Consider the following 27,863-nt stretch of genomic DNA (forward strand, 5'->3'; position numbering starts at 1 on the left):
TGCACTTCAACCAAACCCTGGGAAAACCCCGGAGGGTGGGATTTTATTACAGCCAAGAAGCAAAACCAATCGGCACTTGAGGTAGACGCGTGTTGACCAATGGTATTGGATAAGCATTAAGGCTATCTTGTGGCGTTGTGTTTGGTTGGGCAAATTCGTTCTGTAAATAATCTTTATTTCTTATTCATAACAGGCCTGACTTCGTTTGCCTGTCACACTATAGCCTTTGTGTAGTAGTATTTGTTATTGTAGTTCCAGGGTTGTTATTAAAACGAATTATCTAAATGGCGTATATCCTCAGCTGCATGTGAGGGGCTAGCTAGCTAGCTAGCTAGCTATTTGGGCTAATTTTCGAGCTTGACAGTTCTCAGTTGCCTTGCTTGCCAGCTATTTGTACAAACGTAAACAGCAGTCCCTCGAAATTATGACATTGGAATGAACGGGTGGCATGTCAATTAGCTCCGACTTGAACTGAAGTTTATTTAAGGTAAGGTGATACATTCTGACATTTCGTGTGTTTGTTTCCTCCCTGACCGAATTGATTTGTCAGATGTCAGAACATGATTTGAACAGTAATTGTGTGTCCAATGCTAGCCAATTGAACCTAATATTGGATACTATAGCTAGCAGGATTTTCGCATTTTGTCTGTTTTTACAGAATTGATAACTGGCATGTTTTTCTCGATGTTCGACTATCCTTCCTCATCCATTAAAGGCCTGACTGTGTCACTTTCGACTTGCTTCCTCTCCCGTATCAGGGTTAGCTAGATAGCTAACATGGCTTATTCAGTGATGATGTCACTGAAGTAACATCCAGGACAGCTGCTGTGATGGTTTTAGTGATGACCAGAGAATCCCCCGTCACCTCGCCTCTCTTTCTGTCTTTGTATGTTGTGATGATGGTGTAGCTCGATTTTTGCAAGATGATGTGGCTTTTCAATAATTCATTGAGCAATGCTACTGATTATTTTCAGGATTTCAGATCGCTAGGGCATCTACCTAGACTTGTATATTGAACATTATTCACATTTGTAAGTAACAATATTTGCTATCAGTTCTTATCTGGTAAGCACACAAGGGCCATGTTGTTTGGGGTTTGTTGTCATATTCCATTTGTCAGCAGCAGATTATGTCCACGTTGCTAGTGCACATTGTTGAACAATGTGTGTTTTGACAGGGGGAGACCCATATCTTTCCTCTTATCACTTCCATAATGGTGTCACATCATCAGACAGTTTGAATAGATGTGTGCAGTTACAGTGGCACAGTGGCGGCTGCTGCACTGTGGCGAGAGGAAGCGCGTTTAAAGGGAAATCATAATTACAGCTTTTGCTCCCCATTTCATAGTTGGTTAGTCAGATAGGGCGAGGTGATCCTAGTCAGAGGTGAACCTATTGTTTTGCAGAAAGAGTTGTGTGATTTGGTTTAGTCTGTGAATTCCCCGCAGACAATAACTGCTTATCCCTCTCTTACCTCATATCTCACGCTATCAGCCAGCGAGGGGAAATCCAATTGTTAGTGTCAGACTCAGTGTTTGAATAACGGCTGACTCAGAATCTGTTTATGTAAATATTTAACGTGGCAGCAGACCTACTGTTTGCAGCATCGCCCCTCTCATCAAGACGAGGGAAGTAGGCTACATTGGGAGGCATTGAAATTAAATCCATCTTGACCACAGGTTTTAATCACTAAATGACTGAGCTTATGTCAGAGTTGTGCTGTGTGAGTGTCTTGTTGTTTCCCCAAATACCTCTTTAAGGGCTATTATAGTTTCAATTCGCCACTTGATGGAAACTATTTTTGACATGCGATTTAGTCCAGATTTAGATTGCTGTTGGCTGAGGGTTCCATGTATTGAATAAAGGAATGTGATGACAGATGTTATATAGAAGATGAATCACAAACCTTAGAAACACTCCATCTGCATTTGGGTTGAAGGCATAGGCATACTTTATTGAGGAATCTGCAGAGAAGTAACTGAGATTTATGCTGCTTGTTGTTATTCAACACGAGTCAGCGTTTTTGGAATCTCTACAGAGACAATACTATCAGAATAACTGGACATATTTCTTTTTCGTATGCAGGTCCTGCCTTAGAGTGTGTTGAAGCATGCAGGCAGCCAGTTGAGAGGTCATGAGGGGACCCCTGGCCGGGAGCCTGTGACCGAACCCTCTCTGCCTGCCCTGTGTTACCAGCCGATCCCCTCAGCGTCTCCCCTGATATGCACCAGCCGCAGCCATGAGCTCTGCCCTGTGGAGCCAGGAGAAGCCCAGCGGGGGCTTCAGGGAGGACTGGCGCTTCTACATGGTGGTGAAGGAGTGCACGGTGGAGAAGCCCCCCCAGAAAACCCTGAGGATCCCCCGCGGCAGCCTGGGCCAGGCCTGCCAGGAGCGCAACAGCTTGGGCCGCACGCTGCCAGCCAGCAAGGGCAAGAGGAGCCTGCGCATCCTGGACCAGACCAACGTGGTGCTGAGCCTGGACGAGAGGGACGTGGTGGAGCTGGACGAGAAGCTGGCCGAGCTGCTCTTCCCCATCACCAACTGCGAAGAGCGCTACGGCCTGCTGTGCAACAAGCCCCGGCTGGAGCGCGCCCGCGACATCGACTGCGGCTCCAAGGTGCGCGTGCAGCTGCGCTCGGGGGACGAGCCCCTGCCCGGGGTGGTCCGCTTCAAGGGGTCGCTCCTCCCCGACAGGGCCCTCTCCGGAATCTGGTTTGGAGTGGAACTACTGGTGAGAACCCCTCCATCATCCTTACTGTTAATATACCCTGTATTTTCGTAACCAATTGGTTCTCAGCTATGTGTTAAATGTTTTTATTCTATTTATTTTTTTATTTTATTTTATAATGCATTTACAAAGCTAAAGCTAGTGAATTCAGTCCGTCTTGCAATGCATTCTGTAAAGTAGTGAGCTACAAAGGGTTTTTTATTAGAGAACAACGTTGTGTTTCTTCCTCTGAGTCCAGTTGTGGGCTGGGTGAGTGGGGGGGGGGGAGGAGAGAGACATTGACCCTTGCCCAGTATAAAGGGCTTAGCACATTCCTTCGGTTCAGCTCAGATCAACACCCTGATTGAATGGCGCCTATCAAATTCAGGACGCATGCATTCCGTGTTCTTTCTGATACATAGGTTAATATGCAGTGTGTTTAACGTGTACAATGTCAAAAATAACCTACAAGTCACACAGGACATTGAATCATAACCGCATCCCATTATCAGGGTTTCCCCCTAAGAATGTACAGTAAGAGGGGCCTTGTTGATGATTTAGAGGAACTATCTTTGATCGTCAATGACTCAGTTGTTGAAAATGAAAGTGTTAATATGTTCCTCAGTTAATTCAGCATTTTAGAGCTATTTTTAGCAAGTTTTACATTACATTAATAAACACGAGTCAGTTTTGATAATCCAGTGCCACCTTGTTCAGAGATCCTTGGACAAACCGTGCCCATTGCTGCACATCACCAAGTCTAATTGCAGAGATGATTCTATATCACTATTCTCTAATGCAGCTTCTCTGCCATGAGACATTTTGAGCATGCTGTTTATCCCTCCGCAGTATTGATCAGAAACCCTCACAGCTCCTGTATGACGGCTCACTTTCCCCTCCTGCAGCAGCCTGCTGACTAGGCAGGTTATCTTCTGATTCTGATTATGTCTCTCCCCCCCCCCCACCCCCCCACCCCCCCTCTCCCCACCACCAGGAAGAAGGCCGGGGCCAGGGCTTCACCGAGGGCTCCTACCAGGGCCGCCAGCTGTTCCGCTGTGAGGATGAGTGCGGCGTGTTTGTGGCCCTGGACAAGCTGGAGCTGTGGGACGATGACGAGGAGGAGCTGGGCGAGCTGGAGGTGGACCACGTCACCCTGGTGGAGGAGGAGCCCGACTTCCCCCCGCTGGAGATCAACTCCAGGGTCCTGGTCCAGACCCGGGAGGGGCCCGAGAGAGGCACCATCATCTTCTGTGACCTGCTGCCAGGCAACGAGAGCTTGGGCTACTACGTGGGAGTGGACATGGTAAGGTCCCCCGACCCCAGAGACACACACACACACACACACACACACATACACATAAACAGTACACACACATAAACAGTACACACACACACAGACATGGGGGCTTCACTGGAAGGACGTCCTCAGCCTGCTACTGTGTCCTAGAGAATGGCACACACATAAACACCGTCATACGCTCAGTGAGAACAGTAATATAGGGAGCAAATTTGCCAACGAATTCAAGTTACTTTTTTTATTATTTATTTTTTTAAATATATTTTTTAGGGCATTTCTGCTTTATTGGGATAGAGACAGTAGAGATTGACAGGGAGGATGGGAGAGAGAGGAGGGATGACGTGCAAGATGGTTCGATTCCGACCCTCGACCTTGGAACCTTGCGATTACGTCGTAAGCGCGTTAGTGTGCTACGCCACTAAGCGCCCCTCAAGTTACATTTTAAGTTGTGTGAAGGTCTTGTCCAAATAGAGCCTGGTTTGTATTATTGTATATTGAGGAATGCTCTGCAAAGAATGACATTGTTTGTGTAGTGTAACTAGCTGGTGGTAGCTATGCGTACTGTTGCCAGTTGAATCAGATGGCAGTTAAGGAAAGATACAAACGCATGACAAAGGCATTTGATGGCTGGTTGTCAGTAGCAGTAGCAAAAGCAGCATTAGCCCACTCAGTCTGGGACTCACACACTCATACACACACACACACACACACACAAAGGGCAGTCACGCGGGGAGAGTGAGGTAAAGACACAGCGCTGTATGACCAACAGCGTGGCACGGGGCCAGCGGGCAGCCGAGGAGAGCCCACGGCTCCACTCCGCTCCAGCTCCAGCTCCAGCTCCAGCCTCGCCCTGCCTTCGCTACCCAGCACAGCCAGAGCACTACAACAACACTGGCCATACACAGCCACACACAGCCACAGAGATTAGCGTGGTGGAATGACCAGTCCTGGATACCCTAAACCCTCCTGGTGAATAAACAACAGTGTTTTTGTTTTGTTTTTGTTTTTTTGAAGACGCAGGGGGAAGGTAGAGGCCGGTTGAGAGTAGGGAGGCCCATTACTAGGGTGAAGTGGGTACAGAGGAGCTGTGGTAATGACAGTGTGGGGACTGTAAGTGCAGGTTTGGGGAGATGAGGAACGCCTGCAGATGTAATAAGGCGCTGTCTGCTCCGGCTCTTCCAGGACAATCCTATCGGGGACTGGGATGGTGTTGTTGACGGGAAGTTGCTGTGTAATTTCGCCAGCTTGGAGCACACCCTCCTCGTCCCCATCTGTGACGTAATGCCAGGTGAGTTTGACCAGTATTCTCCACCCCCCCCCCCCCCCCACCCCTTTTGTTTTGTTTTTTGATTCTATAAATTAACTGTTGAACCGTGTCTTTAAAAAAAAAAGAGGAAAAAAAAGCAGAAATGAAGCTAGATAAACAGCGATCTGTTCAGTGTTCAGTGTGCTGGGTGGGTGGGCGAGCGTTTAAGCCGTGTCTGAGTGTCCTGTGTTTGTGTTTTACTGGCAGCCGTAACAGAGGAGCGTTTGTGCGATGGCTCGCTTGTTTTCGAAAGTCAAGTGAGATGCTCAGCCTCTTTGTTCTGCCCCATTGGTTTATTTATTTGTTTATGTGTGCTGTCCCCCCCCCCCCCCCCCCACCCCCCCAACCAATGGTTTAGAAGATGCCTTGACTTCTTGGACACACTTGAAATGTGCCGGGTTGTAAATGTCCTTCTGCATTCTCTCTTTGAAAACCTCTTTGCTCTTTTGAAACCTAAAACTGAACATGTTGACCTGCCGTTCTGCAGATACTTGAAAGGCACGGAGTGAAAGTGTGCTTTTCACTTGGCCTCCGTAAGTATCCTGCAGATGTAGCTGATTATTCTATGGCACGGTTCTAAAGCTCTTCCCACCGCCTGCTGTATTAAACGTAGCCATACAGTAGCCAATACATTATGTAGCCTAGCGCAGAGAGAACTGAGGGTCCCATTCAATCAAAAGAGATCTCATCACTCGGCTGTTCGTTACAGTCGCCTATGATGTGTTCTGGTGGGGGATATGCTTCTAATACCAGTGTATTTCTGGGCTGTGCAGAGTTCTCCATGCAGGACCAAAGGCTGCAAAAGCACAGTTTTGCCCCCAGAGGCAGCAGCAGCAGTGACAAGTCCTCCTCTGGCCAAAGCAAACCAAAGAGCAAAGGTACTGCTGTCACTAACATGGACCTGTTTTACTACTGTTGCTGTGATCTAATAATAATTAAAAAATTAAAAAATAATAATAATAATAATGGGACCATATTAATTATTGAAAGGGGGCATGGTAAACTTGAGGTTAGGGAAATGAGAGCAATTGTCAGATCCCGGATGGAGTGGAGTGCTGTGCAGTGGTGTGACTTACTGGACTGTCGTGTGCCTTGCATGGTTCCTGCACCCTGTTTTGAGGAACTGTGCTTCTGCTTCCCTGCCCCCCCTCCTTATCTAATCTATCCTGTTGTCAGCACACACACACACACACCCACACCTGACATGCTCACGCTCACACGCGTGCGCGCCCACCCGTACACCCACATGCTTATTTTCTGTTTCTCTATTGACTTCTGTTATTTGCAGGCTTAGGTCTTCAGTGTGGGAGTAGAAGCAAGTCTGAGTTTTATTATACTTTAAATGGCAGCTCTGTTGATCACCCAGTCCAGTCCAAATCCAAAAGCACATGGTACATTGACGAAGGTAAAACATGAGTGAGATCCAGACTCGCCAACAGTCTTGATAGCAGGGTCCTGTTGATTTGTCATGTCCCCATCAGTGTTGTTCAGTCTGACTGCTGAAGACCCACAGGGTATGCAAGCCAGGGGAGGCTGGTGGAGGTAGAAATCAGAGGACGGGCTCATTGTAACGGAATGAGGAATGGTATCAAATACGTGTTTGATACCATACACATGTGTTTGATACCATTCCTCATTCCGTTCCATGCATTACAATGAGCCCGTCCTCCGATTTCTACCTCCACCAGCCTCCACTGGTGCAGGCGTTTAGTTCCAGTCCAGCAAGGGTGCGCTTAATTCAACTGATCCAACTAATCATTAAGGATCCACATCAGCTGAATCAAGGGTGTCAGTACTGGTCTTGACAAATACACTTGAACAACACAGATTGTGGGACCCCAGGAATGGGCTTGAGTAACACTGCTCTATAGTATCAAATTACCAGTCAATCAACAAATTAAACTGCACTCATTTGTATTTATAGGCAATGCTATTTATTTGACGCTTTATTAGTAAAGATGGTTATTTTCATGTTCCAGTGAGCTGCAGCAGTATCTTGCTATCAAGACCCTTTAGTGAGAGTCCTCTTTCATTCCCATTCAATGTGAAAGTCAACCCTGGCACCTGCATGGCATACGTGGTGTGGCATGGTCTTCATCGGATCACAAAAGGCTTTTAATAATGTTCTGTCAAAACTATAGAATAGAGTGCTGGAAATCAACAGCGTCGTGTATTCTCTCTGAGAACAACTTACATTTGTACTGTAAGTCTGTCCTGTGAGCATTATCAAAAGCCTTCGGTACTGAGTGTTAGTGAGGAGATTTAATCTGGGTGATGGCGTGAAGGCACATTGTGGGGGTTGGTTTAGAAGGTACCGTAGCACAATTGTAAAGGTATAACTGTACTGTATGTGTGTCGTTGTCCTCATCTGTGATGGTTATGATCCAGACAACATGGTGTTTATGAATATGTGAATCAGTGGAGTACGGCGTCCTCTGATTTCTACCTTCACCAGCCTCCCCTGATGTGAATGTTTGACAAAAAATAATTAATGCAAAGGGTTTCAGAATAGTTGATTGGTGTATCCTAAAGCCTGTGTCATCATGACTATAGTCCTATTGGTGGAATCTAGAGTTGGGGACACCTAGTGGTGATAATGAGTCATTGCAGAACGAATGAGAGGATTCCTGTCTGTATTGGTCCCATCACAGAGTACGCTGGTTGATTACCAATGTTCTCAATCACCCCTTTTCCCAATCACCCCTTCACTGGCTTTTGTGATCATTGTCACCGTATCACCATATGATCAAGCCCTGTCATATTCATACTGTGCATTTTCCTGTATTCTTTCACATTGGTGTTTTGATTGTTTCTGAAGACTAACCCATCTCGACCACAGATTACCTTGTGGCTGTATCAATGTGGAGATATGCTAAGGTAGATAACTAGATAAGTTTAGGTTTTTATTATTTAGATTTTTTGTTGGTGCTGCTTTTTACTGCTGAAAGATGTTTAGCACATTTTCCAGTTCATTCACAAATGCTGATATGACCTGATATCTCTCTCTCTGAAACGTAGACACAATCAGGCACTTAGTCTGAACAGGTACTGTAGTGCCTATCAAGTGAATGCTTACAAACAAAAAACTTTGATAAAAGAATATCATTTATCAGCATTTAATGTTGAATGCAGTTGTGCTGTCTCCACGTTGATACATGCTGGGTATGCGTATAGTATCTTGGGCGATGATAGTTAATTTCTGGACTGTTGTTTTCCTCTGCAGTCGGGGAGGACCCTGCCAAGTCTCTCACAGACACGCCTCCCGACTTCAACCAAGCCTCCCCACCCTCCAGGGCCCCGCCCTCCACCTCCTTGTCCAATGACAACAAGTTCCACTCGCTGCCCTTCAGCCTGAGCCGCAAGACGGGGCCCAACGGCAGCATGAGCCATGGCCCCCTCTCCCTCTCTGTCCAATCAGTGATGGGGGAGCAACCCGAGCTCCCGCCCCCTGCTCCGCCCTCGCCACGGCCCCCCACGCCCCCCCGGGGGCTTCCGGGCCTGGAGGTGGGCTCTCTGGTGGAGGTGAAGGAGAACCCGCCCCTGTGTGGGGTGATCCGCTGGGTAGGCCTGCCCCCGGGCTTGCTGGAGCCACTGGCCGGCCTGGAGCTGGTGAGAAACCACACACGCCCGAGGAGTAGCCTCTGGAGTCTTACAACACCAGAGGGCTTTGTATGATGTTTTTATCAATGGCACTGTCGTCCAAAAGGTGAGCAAGCCGGTGTGTTCTATTCTTAGGAGGAAGAGTGTGTCGGCTGCACAGATGGTACCTTTAAAGGCACCCGCTACTTCAGTTGCCCACCCAAGAAGGCCCTGTTTGTGAAGCTGAAGTGCTGCCGGCCCGACTCCCGCTTCCCCTCCCTGCACCACTCATCCAACCCCATAGAACGCTGCAACTCCATCGGTGAGTCACTGCTCTCACCGGTCAGTCTAGTCCAAGCCAGGCCTGGGTTACTGACCCAGTAGTATTTCAAATACATTTTCTTGAGCCTTCCTTGCCTGAAGTGATGGGTGGGGGGGGGGGTTGTTCTTATGGGGCTGTTCCATTGTGCCAGGCAAACTCAATCAATTTTTATGAAATTATTTCAAATACTATTTGAACCCAGTGTCTGGTCCGATCCTGGCCAAATTGAGAGGTTGCAGAGAGGCACTGTCAAGAGACTTTTTGCATCTCAGTTGAATTCACATAGTTGAATTGAGGCTAAATAATGTGTAAAGCCCGATTTGATTTTTACGCAACCAGGGGTCTGCATAGGTTTGCGAAGGTCACGCAACTGTTGCAGAGGAAGGTTGCACAGGGGTTTGCGCTCTTCTCTCGATTTCTCGACCTGCCGCGTAGATGTTGCACACCATTGATTGGTTGGCTAGTGAATTGAGGCGGCACTGAAACTCTATCGGTAGCTAAAAGCACTGGGAGACCGAGACAAACTGTCCTGAGGTAAATACAAGCAGCCTTTGTTTGCTAACCAGCTAGTTTATTAACTAGCCACTACTGCTACCCTACTTTGACTGCAGCTGGTCTCAACCATTAATTATGTAATCGGTAATATGAAAGCCAATCAAGCCACGCAGAAGTATGAATTACAGAGTGCTTGCATTAAGTCATTCTGTTTGTCGCGCAGCTTTCGGGGGTTACCTGAGTGAAGTGGTGCATGAGAATACCCCCCCACGCACGGAGAACGATGGCCTGGACGTCATGGTGGGCAAGAAGAAGGGTATCCAAGGCCACTACAACTCCTGCTACCTGGACTCCACCCTCTTCTGGTGAGTTAAGTCTCTTAGTCACAGGTGTGGAGCTTTCTCTTCATCAGTGGAGGCTGGTGGAGATAGAAATCGGAAGACGGGCTCATGTTAATGCATGGAATGGAATGAGGGATGGTATCACACACGTGTTTAATACCATTCCATGCATTACCATGAGCCCGTCTTCCGATTTCAACCTCCACCCTCCCTCCCTGCTCTCCATCCTTGTGTATTACACCAGAAAGACTACTGGGCCCATATTCACAAAGCATCTCAGAGTAAGAGTGATTCGGTGGCCATGATAGTATGAGGGCCAGATTGGGAATTTAGCCAGTACACCGGCGTTAACACGCTTGCTCTTGTGATAAGTGCCATGGGATCTCTTCCTACACCACTTCCAGCAACCTGTTTTGGTCCCCCATCCATGGATCGACGGAGGTATACCCTGCTAGCTTAGCTTCCCAGACAAGCCAGCAGCGTGGTGTGGCTACTGGCAGCAATGAATAAGAGTACATGGAGGTCAGCAGGGACCTGATCCTAGGTCAGCACTCCTTCTTTGAGACGCTTTACGAATACGGACCCTGAACTGTCTACAACTTATCCTTCCTATGTGAGATGGGTGCATGCATGTATGTATTGTTTGGCCATTTTGAGAGAAATTTAAATTTGTTCTTTCTCTCTTTCCCTCTATCCCTGTTCAGTCTCTTCTCCTTCAGTGCGGTCCTTGACACAGTCCTCCTGAGGCCCAGGTCCAAGACTGACGTTGAGTATTACAGAGAGACTCAGGAGCTTCTACGCACAGAAATAGTCAACCCGCTTCGCATGTACGTATGGTTGCTTGAGTTCCACACACACACCCACATGTATTGTAAATAACAGGATAGGTGACAGATGAAGGCATACTCTTGACTTAAATAATAATTGTGCTAATCATGTAATTTCTATGCACTTGTATTTTTGTTCTAGACATGGTTATGTGTGTGCCACCAAAGTGATGAAACTCAGGAGGATACTGGAGAAGGTAGAAGCTGCTTCAGGGTTCACTTCTGAAGAGAAAGGTGTGTAAGACCTACATGTTCGTGAGTATATGAACATTGTACCTGCAGAGAAGATGAGGGGTATGCATGTTAACACGTCGTCCAATGTTAATATTCACCTTTGACCTCACAGATCCAGAGGAGTTCCTCAATATCCTCTTCCATCACATACTGAGAGTGGACCCCTTACTCAAACTAAGGTCAGTCTCTGCTAAAACTAGCCCTGTTGTTGGGACCATTTCTCCACCCTTGTCCTGAAGTATGCACTTGTGCCCTCCCCCCCACATGCATTGAGATGGGAAGAGCCGATGCGTAGACCAATCCTGCATAGGGAAGTGTATACTTCAGAAGGGTGGAGAAACAGGATGCAGTACATATTCTCTTCATACCGTTTTACTGGAAGATATGACTTCCAATGCTGTACAAAGCTAAGCATGTCTGTGTTGACCTTTGACCCTGTCCAGGTCAGCAGGGCAGAAGGTCCAGGACTGCTACTTCTACCAGATCTTCATGGACAAAAAGGACAAGGTGGGCGTGCCCACCAGCCAGCAGCTCCTGGAGTGGTCTTTCATCAACAGCGACCTCAAGTTTGCCGAGGTGACCTCTCTCTCTGTTCTGTCTGTCTGACAGACGTCTCCTCCGCTGGTTCATACAGGGGTTGGGTGGTCCGTCCAGGAGTGAATCCGCTGATTGCAATCAAGAGGCATTTCATTTCTATGAACGCGCGCGCGAGAGAGAGTGTGTTCTCTCACTCTTAATCCAAACGATGGCATGATTCATCAATCAAAGGCTAAGCTGTAATGGAAACCAGCAGGACCAGTAGCTTACATTTAGTCGGGCGGGATTTTTAGAATGTTGCAGAATTCTAGTGTGTACTATAGAGCAGACACAATTCTGTTGTAGTTATTGAAGCCCTGGGGATGTTTGCTGGTGTCGGATCTATACCTTCTGCTGTAATAACATATTCCTTTATAATTGGGCGCACATGGAAGGAAGGGAAGCACCTCATTCTGTTTCTCTCTCTCTCTCTCAGGCTCCTTCCTGCCTTATCATCCAGATGCCTCGCTTCGGGAAGGACTTCAAGATGTTCAACAAGATATTCCCCTCGCTCGAGTTAGACATCACAGACTTACTTGAAGACAGTGAGTAATAGTCTTGTTTGTGTTGCGTGACAGAGGTTGAAATATCATGCAAGTTGTGAACGGTTCTGTTTTGGTGTTTTAAATTGGGATACATTTTTTTTTTTTTTTAAATGCACGTCCCCAAAATCAGCTTGGTTTCCATGGTGATTTTTAAACAGACATCAGTTCAACTGTGTCAGTGTGCTATGATGAAATAATGTGTGTAATCATAGCATTCATATGCTACACCCCGTGCTGGACCGGACCCCTCAGCCCTGTGTTTATGTCCCCAGCTCCCAGAGAGTGTCGAATCTGCGGAGGTCTAGCACTATACGAGTGCAGGGAGTGTTATGAAGATGGCGACATCACTGCCGGGAAGATTAAACAGTTCTGTGAAAAGTGCAATACACAGGTGAGCATCTCCTCTATGTAGACTAGGCCATCCAGAGACTTGCTTTGTGATTCAGCAGGACAATCCACTGGGTGGCGACAAATCCTAAAGAATCACTCTCTCATCTAACTTTCTAGATTCTACGCACAATACAAAAGTGGAAATATTAACAGCAGTCTTTGAGACACAAAATACTTTTCCAAACTGTTACAGATTTGTAATATTGTCTTTTTAATAGAGCTTACTTGTTCCTTTTTTTCCATTACAGAGCTTACTATATCATTCTGAGAAATGCAATTAGATTATTACTGAAGCAAAATTAAACTAGCCCTCTCAGCAAAATAAAAAAGTGTGTGTGTGTGTTCGTTCTCCCCCGCCTCAGGTTCACCTCCACCCGAGGAGGAAGGCCCATCGGCACGGCAAGCTCTCCGTACCCAAGGAGCTGCAGGAGGGTGTGTGGCGGCAAGGCAGCTTCCCCCGCCAGAGGATGGAGCTCTTCGCCGTGCTGTGCATCGAGACCAGTCACTACGTGGCCTTCGTCAAGTACGGAGCTGCCGACTCTGCCTGGCTCTTCTTTGACAGCATGGCCGACCGCGACGGTAAGGTCTACTCCACCGCAGGACTTTTCTAGAAATGGGAGAAACCGTCAAATCAGTCAGCGTTTCACACACACAGCAGAAACATCTCAGTTATGATAGTAGTAGCGGTTATTTGCTTCATAGAATGATTCTTATTTGTGAACAGATGTCGATGTCAACAAATTGACATCTGTTCATAAATAATATTCAGACTTAAAAGTAGATTGTTATGTCACGCCTGTGAAAACAGCAACTTTCACCAGACATTGTATTGAACAATAGACGTCCACTCATTTCACTGCCCACCGGTAGAGCGCAGGGCCAATTGCAACACACTCTATTCTCTAGAGTTGCATCTCCGTTTTTGACTCTCTGGCAGCGTCGCCCCGCTCATTTTGCTATGACATCATATCCCAGATTATCTTTAATTTTCACTTACTTACTTGTGCTCTGAGTAAGGTGTGTGTTTTTGTAAAGTCCTATGTGCCATGTTGTAGGTGTGAGTGGTCTGTGTGCTTGTTGTTCCACCACAGGAGGGCAGAATGGCTTCAACATCCCCCAGGTGTCTCCCTGTCCGGAGGTGGGGGCCTACCTAAAGATGACCCCTGAGGAGCTGCACGCTCTTGACCCCAAGAGCATCCAGGGCTTCGCTCGCCGTCTGCTGTGTGACGCCTACATGTGCATGTACCAGAGCCCCACCATGAGTCTGTACAAGTAGAGGCCCCCTCCCCCCCCCAGGGCAGGACTCGCACACAGACTGACAGACTGGGGGGAGCAGTCCAGAGCTCTCTCTCCCCTCCTCCCCTTCCTCTATGCCTGCCCATGTCTCAGTCTGCACAAAGTGAAGAGACTCGGATCGAGAGAGAGTGGAGAGAAAAAAAGAAAAAAAAAAAGCCTATTTGCACTGTGCATTTCTTGAAGCGTCGTGTTCTTCATGTTTCCTTCCGTGGAAAGATTCTTACCGTAGCTTCCCTGTGCCTCGTAGCCGAGCGGTGGCGGTCGCTGGAGCAGCCTGACACACTCCCTGTAGAGAGGGGGGAGAGAGAGTGTGAGTGGGGGGGGCTCGCTCGTCTTGGCTGACCAGACATCTGCAACGTAAACAAGCGGTGCTAATGGGAGGACAGAGGCCACCACATTTACCTGCGGGAGGGAGGGGTGGGGAAGGGGAGTCCTGCTTTTCTTAATCAGTGTAAAAGATGGGAGCTCTCTATAACTCACCCCCCATAGTGGAAATAATGCCATGTTCCAAACCCTCAACCGAACTGTGTACTGTTTAAAAAGCTTGTCTGCAAAACGTCTTACTGTAGTACCATGCTCCACTGTATCAGATGTGTACCACCACCAGTATGTGTCTCAGCCTACAATAAGCATTATGACCAGTCAATACGTTGTTTTGTGTGGACTGGTTTGCATATCTCCTCCCTCTCCCTCCCCATGAAGTTCGTCGTATCAGTTCTCCACACATTCAGAAAGGGTTGAGTTGAGGTACTGTCCAACCCTGTCAAGTGTTTTTTTTTTTAATTAACAAACAGTTTGATGTGAAAAATGCCACAGAAATGCTCTATTTTTTTTTCTCCGTGTTTCGTTTTTTGAAGCCTGACTTTTGTGTGTCAGAAATATGAACTAAAGCTAAATTATTTTGTATCTAAACGCTTACCTTCACTGCATTGCGAATCCCTGTTTGGCAGTTGGTCATTCATCCTCAAGACCTGATGAGAGAGAAACTGTGCTGATTGACCTCAATCTCTTCTGTCATACATTTGTGACAGTCAAATATACCCAACCATGCGTGACAACTTAAAAATTGTGATCAATCTGTCGTGTTACTCATTATATTTTGACCCATGTATTTACTATATATATATATATATATTTTCCTTTTTAAAGGAAATGAAAGAAGAAAAAGACAAATATACACTTCTGGTACTTCCTTATCCTCTTACCAGATATAAAAGTTATAACATAATCGTGGTTGACGCTGTCACATTGATACTACTGAATGTTCCCACCCCCAGTGACTGCTGGGTAGTGTAGTGTAATGTAATGATGGAGGCCTGCTCGTCAGGGACAAAGAGGTTCAATGCTGGTAACCAGATGACTACAACCTCCGGCCCCGTTTGTGATTGTTTTTCCAGGGACCCTTAAAGGGGACATTACTGTGTGTGTGTGCTTGTTTCTGCACTGCTGAGGTTTAATACTCACTGACAGGAGGACCTACTTCTTGGGAGAACCTGTGAGTCTCTGAAATGGAGATGGACATTGACTTGCGCATCTGTACAGTACAAAACGTATATATAACGGATGGAAATTAATATGTCAGTGCTGTTCTCGTAAATGTTAACTAAATTAAAACCCCATTTTGAAAGGTATGAAAAAGAGTGTGTGTGTGTGAGATGACAGCCCTGGTGTGTGTTGACGTCCACTGCGGGTGAGTGTGGTCTCACCTGTCACAGAGGTGCGTGTCTCATTAGCATGGCGTCCCAGTGGGGGCACAGCGGGCTGCGGTCGATCCGTCACAACCACACACACAGCAGATGGGACTCCCTCCCTATGGGCAGAGACACAGCAGCTGGACACTGAGCACAGAGATACAGGTCCATACAGACCAACGGGAAATATGTTTAAAAGATACAGAAGTTTAAAGTTCCACTTTAGTTACCCACTTTTAGTCTTCCACTTTAAAAAGATCAAAGATCAAATCCTAGTCATATTAATTCTGAAAATATGTCCAACACACATTGCAGACACTGTTTTTTTTTCTTTTTTTTTTTTGGAGTAATTTAGTTATTTTCTAGAACGTCTACTGTCAGCTATTGGCATGTCAAACATCTTGGCATGTCACATCTTGACCAATGAGATTACTGGACATTATTTATTTTAGGGGAGTATAGTATTTAAGGGACCCCTTCTGCCTCAAGAGCATCCCTAGAGACAAAATCCTCCATAATGTAACTTTAAGACATACAAATCATATCAATCATTTTCAGATAAGGCACAGATATGTGATTCATCTTGTACATACCTGGTAGTTAGGGCTGTAACATTTTGAGCTCTTGAGAAAAGTGGCTCCTCTTACGGGTCAGTCGCTGATAATCTCTGTAAAGAAATAACAGTTATAAAAAATGTTTGTAAACCTCAACCAGGCATGACAATGATCCATCTTAAGACGACAGTTTGTTTTGACCACTTGTGTGGCTTTTTAATGGTATCTACAGTGTGTGGCATTGGGATTAAGTTCCATACACCCTATGACCCAATTCCCCAGACACTCTGCAACAAAGAGATGCCCAGAGATAAATCTGTCTATATTATACATGCATTTCCCCCACAGGACCCCTCTCTCACACACACCTTACACCATTTAGTTCAGTCAAACTTGAAATCAGCTTAGCAAGCTGACTTCAGAAGTGCCAGATAAGTATGTGTCAACACAACAGCTGGCGTACAATGCCCTCTTGTAGCTTTATGCCACAGCATATGCCAGGCGCTTGTAGCATGTGATAATTTAGCTGGGACTGGTACTACAGGAGCAGATGGGCTGAAGTATTGTTATTCTCACTCCAGCTCAGAGACCCTGGGGGGAATTGCAAAATAAAATCAAAGCAGATGGACCTCTCTGGGCTGGTGCTGTATTTATGATAAACAGCCAGTGTCCCTCCAACACCTTTGAGGCTGGGGCACCCACCTCATCTGATCTCCACGACCTTCCCACTGGGAGGGACACTGGAGGGGTGGGACCCTGGAGAATGGTGAATGCTAACTGGGATCCTTTGGAAGGCCTGGCATGACCCTGTTGAGGTTGAGATTCAAAATTGTTTTGGTAAGGGTTAAGGTTAGGTAGGGTCTCAGACACTCTCACCTTATCATTTTGCTGTTGTTGTGGAAGTACCTCTCTTTGACAATAATGTCTGACTTCCTTGTTCTTTCTCATTCTTCAAATATGGGACTGTTTTGTTCTTCCGAACCAGGTGTTGTCCTCACATCCACACCAATGAGCGGGGACCTTGGAAAAGACAGGGCGGTATGGTTTTATTGTAAACAGCCTCCCATCAGGTAGTGATTCCTCCAGCTACTCAGAGGAATGCAGAATGGCTCACACTCAGCATTGAACTCCAAACCCCACTTTCATTCCCATGGGAAAGACACTAGTAAACAAAGAAATCCTATCAGAGCCCAGAGTGAAGGTAAATGTTTAAGCCCATTCAGACAACAGGAAAACAGTGATTTCCGACACTAAAGATGAAAAGGAGCTGAGAGGGGGCAATTTCAAACCAATCAGTCCTAACTCAATATACCACTTAGGCGCAGTTTTAACTCCATTGTGATAACAGGGTTTTATTTAGTGGCTTCAAAGGTCAAATTCTGATGAAGTCAAAGCAGCGCAATCAAACTAATGTTTATAGCCGAAAAGTATTAACTCTGCAGTTATTCAATCACTTTTAGCCGTCTCGAAAATCTGGATTGTAATGTGGGTTTTTTGTTCACATCCTTTTCGGGGTGCCAACTCTGAAGAAGAGGCGGTGATTTTTCTTCCTTATCAAGCCTGTTGTTTGCCTCAGAGAAAGAAGAAGTCACAAATTCTGTTGAACACATTACTACCGCCAGACAAAATGTTCCTTGTAACCGTACCTCGACTATTTACGGAGCACCTTGGAGCTCGTGGTGGAGAAAACAAAACAAAAAAAAACAGCCACGCTAATCCGTTCCCTCGGTTTACCATTTCGTTCCCTCGATTTAATACATTGTTCCCTCAATTTACTAACTCGTTCCCTCAAGTTAGTAAATCGTTCCCTCAAGTTAGTAAATCACTGATTAATCCGTTACCTCAAATTAACAAAATAATAAACCGCGGGAAAGGATTAGCATGGCTGGTTTTTTTTTGCTTCTACACCCTGAGCTCTAAGGGGCTCCGTAACTATTTGATGCAATGGTTGTGAGTAAGTGGCATGGGACAAATCTCTGCCACTAGCATAAAGCTCTCCCTTATGTACAGTAATATACTCTAAACGTCTGGTCAAGTAAATACACTTCTTCACTGCTCTCCATATTAACTGATGCGCTTGCATATACGCATCTCTTGTTTTTACCTGTGTTGTGTACAGCTCCAGTCCTGACTGATATTCAGTAGGAGGATGCTAGTCGCGGGGATGAAGAATTAATTGCCTCTTAAGCAACTGCTGCCAGATGCTGTTCCTCCTCAGAGCCAGGTGTGGGCAAATTGCATATGCAGGATGTTCGTAAAATATTTAAAGTCGTATCTTTCACTTAAGGTGTGAAGTGTTTTTATTGCCCATCACTGCTTTGAGTATTGGGAGAGGAAAGGCCCATTGCGCCCCCAGCCGTCAACCCCCCCACCACCCCCCCGGGCATGCCACACTAGGCCCTGGCACATGAGATGCTAGGAGCACTGAGAGTGAGACTGGTGCATAGGCCCACACACCTGTTCACTCCATAATCACTTCCTGGTTGCCACCTTTAACACTGCATTATTTACAGGTGCTCACTGGATGGAGACGCAAACTGCGTTCCAGGTCGTGTGTGTGTGTGTGTGATTGCATGCTCATTGATATATAGAAGTTCCACCTATGCCATCTGTCTATCGTACGTTGGAAAGGAGAAACTCAGCTGTTTCCATGTGTCTATAAAGCACCACTTGGCTACCAAAGCCTCATGTCAAATTCACTTTCATTCCAAATCACGGTACCTTCACAGTAGTCATGACCAATCAATATACTGGAGGTCATGCGACGGTTAAAAATTGAACCGAAAACAATGACCAGACTGTTTGGAATTGGAACCATCCTCCAATGTTCAATCCAGCTAAATAACATTAGAGCTATGAAACCCATGACAGGCGGTTTCCAAAAACATACTGACATGCTTCATATAATAATCAATTTACCGATGACCCCCTGCAAATACCAAGAGTCGAGACACCACTCATAAGGACGACACATGCTTAGTGATTGGCCTTTAGTCTTCAATGAAGCAATGTGAAGACAAAATAACTCCTGTTTGGGTTGTATGAAGTCCTCTGAATATACACATGACTTCTAGTGAGTACATGGGGTTGATTGGGGAGGGTTGGCTTGTTATCCTCTTTGACTGCAGTCCCTATGAACATCTCCCCCTCAGAGCCTCAATGAATACCGAGAAACACTGACTGGAGATGTTTACCAATACCAAAGATCCTGGAGAGAACAGAGAGAACCCAGGAGAGCTTTTAACACAGAGAGAGAGGTGTGAGAAGTGACTGTGTGATGAGTCTCAGCATCAGAAAGCACTCCTGTTCTGTATGAGAGGAGGGGTGGTGGTGGTGGTGGTGGGGGGGGGGGGGCATTAAGTACACCCACAAATGCACAGATACACGCATAAACACTGCTTGTACTCTCACAATGGCATCAAGCAGGCATTTCATCAGCCCATTGTGTGATATGGCAGGCCGGTACTGTGAATGTATTTATTAGTTTGCGATACATCCCTTTTCCTGTTGTTCCCGGGGCAGTGGGATAATGCTGGTTTTGTTCGGCGCCCAGTGTGTGCGGCGCTTCGGCTGCCAGCTGTCAGAGCTGATACCGTCTCATTTGGTTTCGCAGCCTGCCTGCTGAATGGCTAATTAGATTTGCCATTTTCAATCCGCTGATTGCCATACATAATAGGACAAAGGAGCTGACAGCATGTAGCATTCAACTATAACTGTAACAATTAATAACAGCATTAATTAACACGCGTGTTTGGCACCATTGATTATGACATTACCTGACTAACTGATGACCTGCCTGTGCCATTTCATTAAGGAGCACAGTTATAGATTGTTATTAATAAACTGCTCTCTCCGACCGAGGGCAGGGTTATTAATTACCCAAATTAGTGGGTGCAGGGGTAATCAGGTTAAACCCTGTTTGGTTTGCAATAATTGATCTAATTTTTACTGACCATTCCTGTTGGGTCTTGTCTGACGCCCCCCTGCGGAAGAGAAATCACCTCATTAGCAAAAGTTTAATCCTTATCATAGTTCTTGAATCGCCCGGCTTTAAGGTCATATCTGAATGTCAGAACCATTTGAAATTGATTGGTGTTAAATTGAATCAATGTCACGTTTACGGAAAACAATAACAGCTAATGGATGAGGTTGAGCTGACCCAAAACAAACATGTTTATTGGGGGGTGTTGGAAGGGAGAGGGGGGGGGGGGTGTCTGCTCAGACACTTTCATAATTCATTATGTCCATATAATAAGACAAATGTCAGGATGTGGGTAATTAGCTGAAGCAGGGACCTGTTGGCTGTGAGGGCCAGGGGGGGGGAGGTGGGGAAGGGTTGTTGTGTGCCAGAGAGAGACAGAATGACAGGGTGGTGAGCAGACAGGAATCCAACAGCACCCGCCTTTCACTGGGGATTGAACTGTGAATGGACAAAAGGGGGTAGGGAAAAAAAGAAACACAAACTAACACTGTGTATTAAAGGTTCAAAAGTGGGAAAGGCAAAAGTACAAATCTTGGTATTTTTGGAAATTAAGAAGAAAGAAAGACAAAAAAGACAAAATAATCCCTTACAATCTGCTACGAGTTTCAGATCTTAATGGGATTTAAGGATAGAGCCTAAATAAAAAATAAAAAATTCTATGTTTATAATATCTAAAAAACAACAAGATGAACAATGAACAGCAGATGCTGCAGTATAATCTCATTTTGAAACATAGTGCTAGCCAAGACAGTTAGGCAACACTACAGTTTACGGCTAGAGTGTCTTCTGGTCAGAACTCTCTCACCTCTTCAAGTGATTACATGGATACATGTTTGAGGGCAGATTTCTGATGGTCTGGGGGGGGGGGACAGTTAGTGTGAGTCTATTTCTGAACCCAAAGGTCCCCTTTTTTTCCCTCCCGTTTCTCCCGCTTTGTTTCAGGTGACTGGAAGGTTGCCAGCAGAAACAAATCCTCTTGATCCTTACAAAGCTGTGAAACATGGAGGAGAAAGGCCGGTCTCCATCGTTCCGATGGCCCACTGTGGAGCCTGCACAATGAGCCTGGCATCTGGAGACAGGCTACTCTCTCTCTCTCTCAGCTCTGGACTGGACTACCACTGCCTCTCTCTCTCTCTCTCTAAACCTGTGTCTAAAACGCATCAGATTTCCAACCCTCTCTCTCTCTCCACCTGGAAAAACAGCAGCCATTTTCATCCAGAGCGTGTGAAATTTCACACTCGCACTTATTTTCTTTCTTTCGCAAAACACATCTTTTAATATGCACCGTGCGCTTTTTTTCCCTTCCTCGATGTATGAAATCCTTTCATTCCTGACTGCCAACGCCGAACACACTGCCAATCACCCCTGTGAGTGACGGCAGTTACAATTTTCCGCGAACAATTTGCTCCCTTAAGAGGAAAATTGCTTTCCATATAACCTCTCTCTGAAAGACAACAACAATAAAAAAAAAAATAATAATAAAAAAAAAGCTACAACTGTAATACCATTCCCCCTGTCAGCACTTGGCCAGGACAAGGCTTGGCCAGGAATGTATGACTGGTGGGAGATGAAGCGTTTGTCTTTAACAAAGTCGGGCCCTGTAATATCACCACCTGTGTGAGACAGCCAGGCCCAGTAAATGAATCCCACTTTGAAACATAACAGGTTGGCATTGTGTGAAAATGACTGCTATGAGCAACCGTGCTTGTCAGATATGCTCTCGCCATTGTGACGGTGAATTGTCATTTATTATATGTTGTGCCTTCCCCTGTCAAGGTGTTGTCGACTGTGTGTATTGATTTGCAAGAGCAGAGAGGGGGGTGCAAAGGTCACTTTGATCAACACTCACCGACACGCGGGAGCCGCGGAGAGCTGACATTCCATTACCCGAGAAAAAAGGCCTCAAAATAAAGAGGAATACGTTAAGGGACACCAGGCTTCAATACGGCGATATGACTATAATTAACAAAAGGACCGGCTGGCTGACGTTGAAAGGAGTGGATGCTTTCTGCTCCAGGGTGCTATTGTTCGCCGGAGGCAAGTGTGATGTTTCCCTGATATTACACGCTTGACCTTTCTGCTCTGCCACTCTCCTTGCGGGCTTGTCACATTTTCGCCGCTTCTTCAAAATCAAATGCTGTCCTTTTCCAGTGCTTAAAAATCACCCGCAGTGCTCGGCTGTGATTGGATTCGGAGGATGAGTTAAAAAAAACGGTTGTTTTCATTTACTTAAAAAGGGACAGCTCACCTCAAATGTACCTTTTCGTGTGGACACCTATGAATTAGTCTTTGGAACCAGAAAGACGGAAACTCAACAGTTGGGAGTGGTTGGACCCTAAGAGTCACCCAACAGAACCAATTTTGAAGCTGCTGAATATGTGCATTCTATAGTAGACTGACATTTTCAAAATCATTTTGTGTTTCAGTACATTGGAAAAAAAATGTAAAGTGTGGATATGCCATCATTTTCTGTGTATTGCTTCTGGAAGTGCCTTTTGTGACCTCTGAAAAGACTACCCTTCTGTGGAATATGTACTTTTTTTATGATAAACAATGTTTTTCTGGTAATTGGGGGCATTACCAGAGGTGTTGTTTGCTTTGATTGTGCTGTCACAGTGAAGTGTGTGTGTGCGTGTGTGAGAGAGTGTGTGTGTGTGTGTGAGTGTGTCTGGTGCTATTGTGGGCGAGTGAGAGGCAGGCCGGCGTTATTGCGCGGGTCGGCCCGTAGCTGTCTTTCGTGCCTGTCAAAGTCATGAGAGGATCACTTTATCATCGTTTGTCTGTGTGGGTTGGACCGCTGCAGTGTGGGCGTGGGCCCTTAGGGAAATGGGGGGGGGGGGGGGGGCTTCTGGATTTGCTGTGTACTCCCTTTTTTATTTGGTCGCTTAAAATCAGGATTCCGGCTCCAGCCTGCCAATTGTTCTGTGTGGGAAAATTAGAGGGTCTCATCAAAAAACGGCAGCCTGGACTGATGGGGTATGACACAGCATGGCGGGGTTGTCATGTACTGAGCACGGCTAAGACAAGGCAGCCTTCTGTGGAGCGCCATGCCTGAGCAAGTGGGATATCCCTGGAGAACGGAGACACACAGACAGACACATATGGATTAAATCCATCCTCCTACTCACAGCGTTCCTTAATGAGGCTGAGGGGCCGTCCCTGATGAACCGCTCTACCTGATGCTGTTTGCTGTAAACTCTGTAAGCAAACATGACCCGACGTTGAAGCTCATTAGCCGTACTGTTATGATGCCATGTTGGCGAGCGTACGGGCGTTAGGGGAGGCCTACGCGGATTCATTAAACAGAGGAAGTTGTATTGCTGTACGTACGCTATCGTTGTATTTCATTCGACTTTGAAATTCACTGATCGGAACTTCCCGTGTAACTGAATAGTCGTGATGCAGTAAGGTGGAACAGGAATAATGAGTTCTGACTAGGGGTCGCGTATTAACTGTAACGGACCTGAATCACATTCGGTTTATGACTCAAACTAGTTTCAATCTGTTGTAGGCTAATAGGATGTGATATATGACTCACACACGTTTTGAAAAGACATGGCTACAGTATATGGATAGATGAGTCATCGTCAGCGAGCACACTGCCTGTAAACTGCCATAATGCCAGCTGGCATTTCAGATCATTTCATACTGCATTCAGTGTGTCTGTGTAAAAAGGTTCCATTTGTCATTTCAGATGCTCTACGTTTCTGCTATGCACTAGTATTTCCAGTGGAGGCCGGTGGACGTAGAAATCGGAGGACAGACCTCCTTGTAATGCAATGGAATGGAATGAGAGATGGTATCAAAACACGTGTGTACAACAATGAGCCTGTCCTCAGATTTCTACCTCCACCGGCCTCCCCTGGAGTATTCCCATGTACTCCTCCATGAGGAGCAGCCAGGAGGACCAAGGCAGTGCACCCCTCCTGTGAGGGATGGGTGGGAGAGGCAGAATAGCGCGTGCCATGCCTGGGCCTGGGAGCAGGGAGCATGCTGGGAGCAGGCCAGGGCCACTGTGCACTCACGTGATAAGACTCTCACGCCCGTCCCTGATGAATGTCAGGAAGCCTCTCCTGAATTATCATTCCAAGTTTCAACCGAGAGAAGTACGTGGAGATCTATCCAGACAGAGGAACAGCACAGTATCACACATTACGCACAGCTTGAGGGCAATTCGCGGCGCAAAAATTGATTAATATTTGCTTTCAAAATGACACGCCATGATGCATGGGCGCTCTCCAGATGCAAATGAACACTTTAAAAGAGATGAATAGCCTCAACTGAAGATTGTAAAGTTCAAGCGGAAGATTTGCATATTTATATTACAAGTTACTGATAATAAGCGTGGCAGGGAGGAGTAAATGCAATCCGTTTGTCAATGTAAGCTTCCTACATTACAAAACTAGACCTTATTAACTTCTGTGAACTGATATGTTCAATTATTCGCATAATAGCAGCGTAGAAGACGTATTGTACCACATTTTGACTGTATAACACAATTAAGAAAGGAGGGCTGGGGAAGACATGGTTCAATTGATGATACACCTACCATGATACAAGAGAGGTGTTATGAAAGGAAATGCCTCAGAGCAAACACTTAATAATTTTGAGGATGTCATTCATTACAAGCCTTCAGAGATATAGAAAATAGACACATGCAGAATCCATACAATTCTAACAATAAAAAATACCGTATAAAGAATTGATGTCCATTGCACACGTGTACAGTAGTCTATTGTTGAATCTAGGGCTTATGCCATTTTGTGAGGTTCCAGCTGTCTTTGGCTACAATTGTATCCAGACTCATTTTAACTTATGTTTGGCATAACTACATCAGGTGTGTACAATAATCTGGATTATTTCACCTAAATTCACAGACGAATGAAAGTTTCCTCTATTTCTCCGGAGTTACATCTTGTGGACCACCTCAACACCGTGGTCATCCCAGTCCTGAGGGGTGGTACAAATGATGGCTACTGGGGTGTGTGTGTGTGTGATAGGGGAGAGCAAGCGAGTGTGTGTGTGTGTGTGTGTGTGTGTGTGTGTGTGTGTGATGTGCAGAGAGTCACCTCAACACCATGGTCACCCTGGTACAAAGGAAGGTTACTGTTGAGGGAGATAGTCACAGTGTAGTCATGCTCAGACAGTTGTAGAAAGCACAGGGAACGAGCCAGTAGCAGCCCTAGCCTCTCCTATAGAGACATAGGGCCGTGGCGTGAGGAGACTGTGTTGTGAAAGCTTCCCTTTCCTTCAGCTGAACATCAGCCTGGTGTCCCCTGTATTCTCAAACGCTGTTATATCCCCTTTCACTGCAGCAAACAGCAGAGTGAAAGACCATGAAAGACTACACACACACACACACACCTGAAAGGCCTTATTCTAAGCAAACACAGCACGAGTACTCACTATCCCAGAGTGCTTATCCCCCCCCCCCCCCCCCATCTGCAAGTGACCGTTTGCGGTCAAATACCTCACACGAGTTCAACAACATGTGAGAGACAAGAAATTGGAGAGCATATGCTAAATGTTCTATATGAGAAAGGGGATACACACACACACAACAATATAGAGCATGAGTAACCTGATATACCATATGCTAAGCATATAACATATGAAAGGTTATGCTATTATATTAATAACATGGTATAAGGCTTGAATGCTCAGTCAGTAACCTGACCAGGCCCTCATCTGAATGAGCCATTTCTGTGTTCACCGACACTCAATCTCTCATGTTGGTTATTCCCCCCCCCCCCCCCCCCATCAGGTGAATTGCCCCTATTGAGCCCCCTTTAACAAGTCATTACGTTGCCGCACTCAGAAAGCGCCCAGCCAGAACTCCAGGTGTTAAAATGCACTTGGCAGAAGGAGACGGGGGTGGAGGACCAGGCCAAAGAGCCAACCAGCCAGCCAGCCAGCCAGCCAGCCAGCCAGCCCTCCCTCCCTGGCCCTCCCACCCTGGCCCCTGTCTGAGAGAGTGCCCAGGTCTGCCCCCCACCATGAACACTGCCAGATCACTACAAAAAACTGGCATCTAACTCTCTGGGACTGAGGGGCCACAACTTAGTCAAGGGCTTTTTCTAATCTAAACCTTGTTTTTAAGTTTGTCCAACGACACAGAAGTTGGAACAAACACTACATGTATGCAACACATTTACCCACCATTATCTAAATAACTGTAACTACAAACCATATATAAAATAACTTCATAATCAGAATAACGAAAGACTATTTGTTTAACAATCAACTGAGCAGTCTACACTAACAGAGGATTGACTGTGGTTTACTGTAACATAATTGCTGTGAAAACTGCAAAAAAAATTATTGTATCCACAAAGGTTTATTTAGGAAGCTGAGGAACTGAAGAGAGGCGGCGGAGGCCGGGGCCTTGTGGTTTTCCCCGAGCCATAAATCTAGATCTAGTTTAACAAGAAGAGACAGGAACCAATTTGTGGGATTTATGTTTTTTCTCTGAAATATGAATGAAGAACAGACATATCTGTGCCGCAGTGATGATAACGCTAAATCTAATCAAAGAGTGGAAAATGGATTTTAAAGGGCTTGTCGTTACAATTTAAAGCTTATAGGAAGCCATTTCGACTGCCACGTTAATTCAATTCCCTATAGGACATGATCCCCCAGAGAACACAGCAACTTTACTTGTGAAACATAAAGAGATCCTTTTAAGGCCAGCATGGCATTTTAACCTCCCATGTTTGACAAGGAGAGTTATATACTGAAGGAGGATAATAAACAATGCCTAAATTGCATTATGGTTATCCAGTATAATTGGATTATGGGGAAAAACGCAAGCAACATCATAATAATGCATAAATAAATGGATTGAGAGCCGTATGCTGGTCATTGAGAGTGGACAGGAAGAGCTGTGTTGAAATGTAGCGCAACTTTCTGGCTGTGCCACGCTGGCTGCCTAACACACAATAGAGGTCATGGCACGCACACACACACACAAACAAACACACACACAGAAACACACACACACACACACGCACACATGCACACACACACACATTCCGTCAAATGAAGAGTATTAGCACAACCACAGCCACACATACAAATAAGCTTTGCATGCACACATAAGATACCCACACATTTTCTGGGCCAAGATAAAAGGCAAGAAAACATTTTGTACACATAATCTAGTAAAACATAATCTTTTCTGGTCCTTTGAAGGCTGTATTTGAGCTGTTATTACAGATGAAAGAAGCGGCTATTTGAACTTTGAGGACAGCCAAATGTATATCTTCTAGAAAAATTCAAAAAGAAGCAACGACTCTTATTTAACCTTACACAAAAGCCAAAAAAAAAAAAAAAAAAGCTGCCAAACCATTAAAAATCTGTGTGGATGTTTAGAGCTGGAAATATGAATTGCTCAATCCGATCATTACACCCATAGAGTTATACAAATCATGGTGAAATAAAATCAATAGAGGAAAACACAGCGGAGGGAGATTTCAACAGAAGCGATTAAATTACTTAGCTGGATATTAAGTCAAGCAATGGCAGCTGCCAATACATTTTTACACCTCCTGAGCAGTGGGTGATTTAGATTGGTGCTGATAACTTGAACTTTTACACATATTCAAGTATTCAACATTGCACGGTGTGGAAACCCTCAAAGAGGGGGGTGAAAACTCTGATGTGTTACTCCACAGCAGGTGAGCGGAGAGAGAGAGAGAATGTGGAGCAAATATTGAGCTTTTT

At 45.7% G+C, this 27,863-nt stretch overlaps 1 protein-coding gene across 5 annotated transcripts; it reads left to right on the forward strand.

Annotated features, from left to right (window-relative positions):
- The first annotated feature begins 83 nt into the window (after positions 1–83).
- cyld (cylindromatosis (turban tumor syndrome)) lies at positions 84–15,552 on the forward strand. Of its 5 annotated transcripts, XM_083691533.1 has the most exons (17): positions 84–487; positions 2,085–2,730; positions 3,701–4,009; positions 5,186–5,291; positions 6,083–6,187; positions 6,598–6,714; positions 8,533–8,918; positions 9,045–9,210; positions 9,929–10,070; positions 10,751–10,873; positions 11,016–11,107; positions 11,220–11,286; positions 11,551–11,683; positions 12,120–12,228; positions 12,501–12,619; positions 12,981–13,197; positions 13,710–15,552. In XM_083691533.1, exons 2-17 carry the CDS (start codon positions 2,239–2,241, stop codon positions 13,892–13,894), a joined length of 2,868 nt encoding a protein of 955 aa, XP_083547659.1. In that variant the 5' UTR covers positions 84–487; positions 2,085–2,238; the 3' UTR covers positions 13,895–15,552. The 5 variants fall into 5 exon arrangements, with proteins under 5 accessions (XP_083547659.1, XP_083547662.1, XP_083547660.1 ...); XM_083691536.1 differs by lacking the exon at positions 6,598–6,714; XM_083691534.1 differs by lacking the exon at positions 6,083–6,187.
- Positions 15,553–27,863: the final 12,311 nt, after the last annotated feature.

This window comes from Argentina silus, assembly GCF_951799395.1.
Source record: "Argentina silus genome assembly, chromosome: 19".
Lineage (NCBI taxonomy): Eukaryota > Metazoa > Chordata > Actinopteri > Argentiniformes > Argentinidae > Argentina > Argentina silus.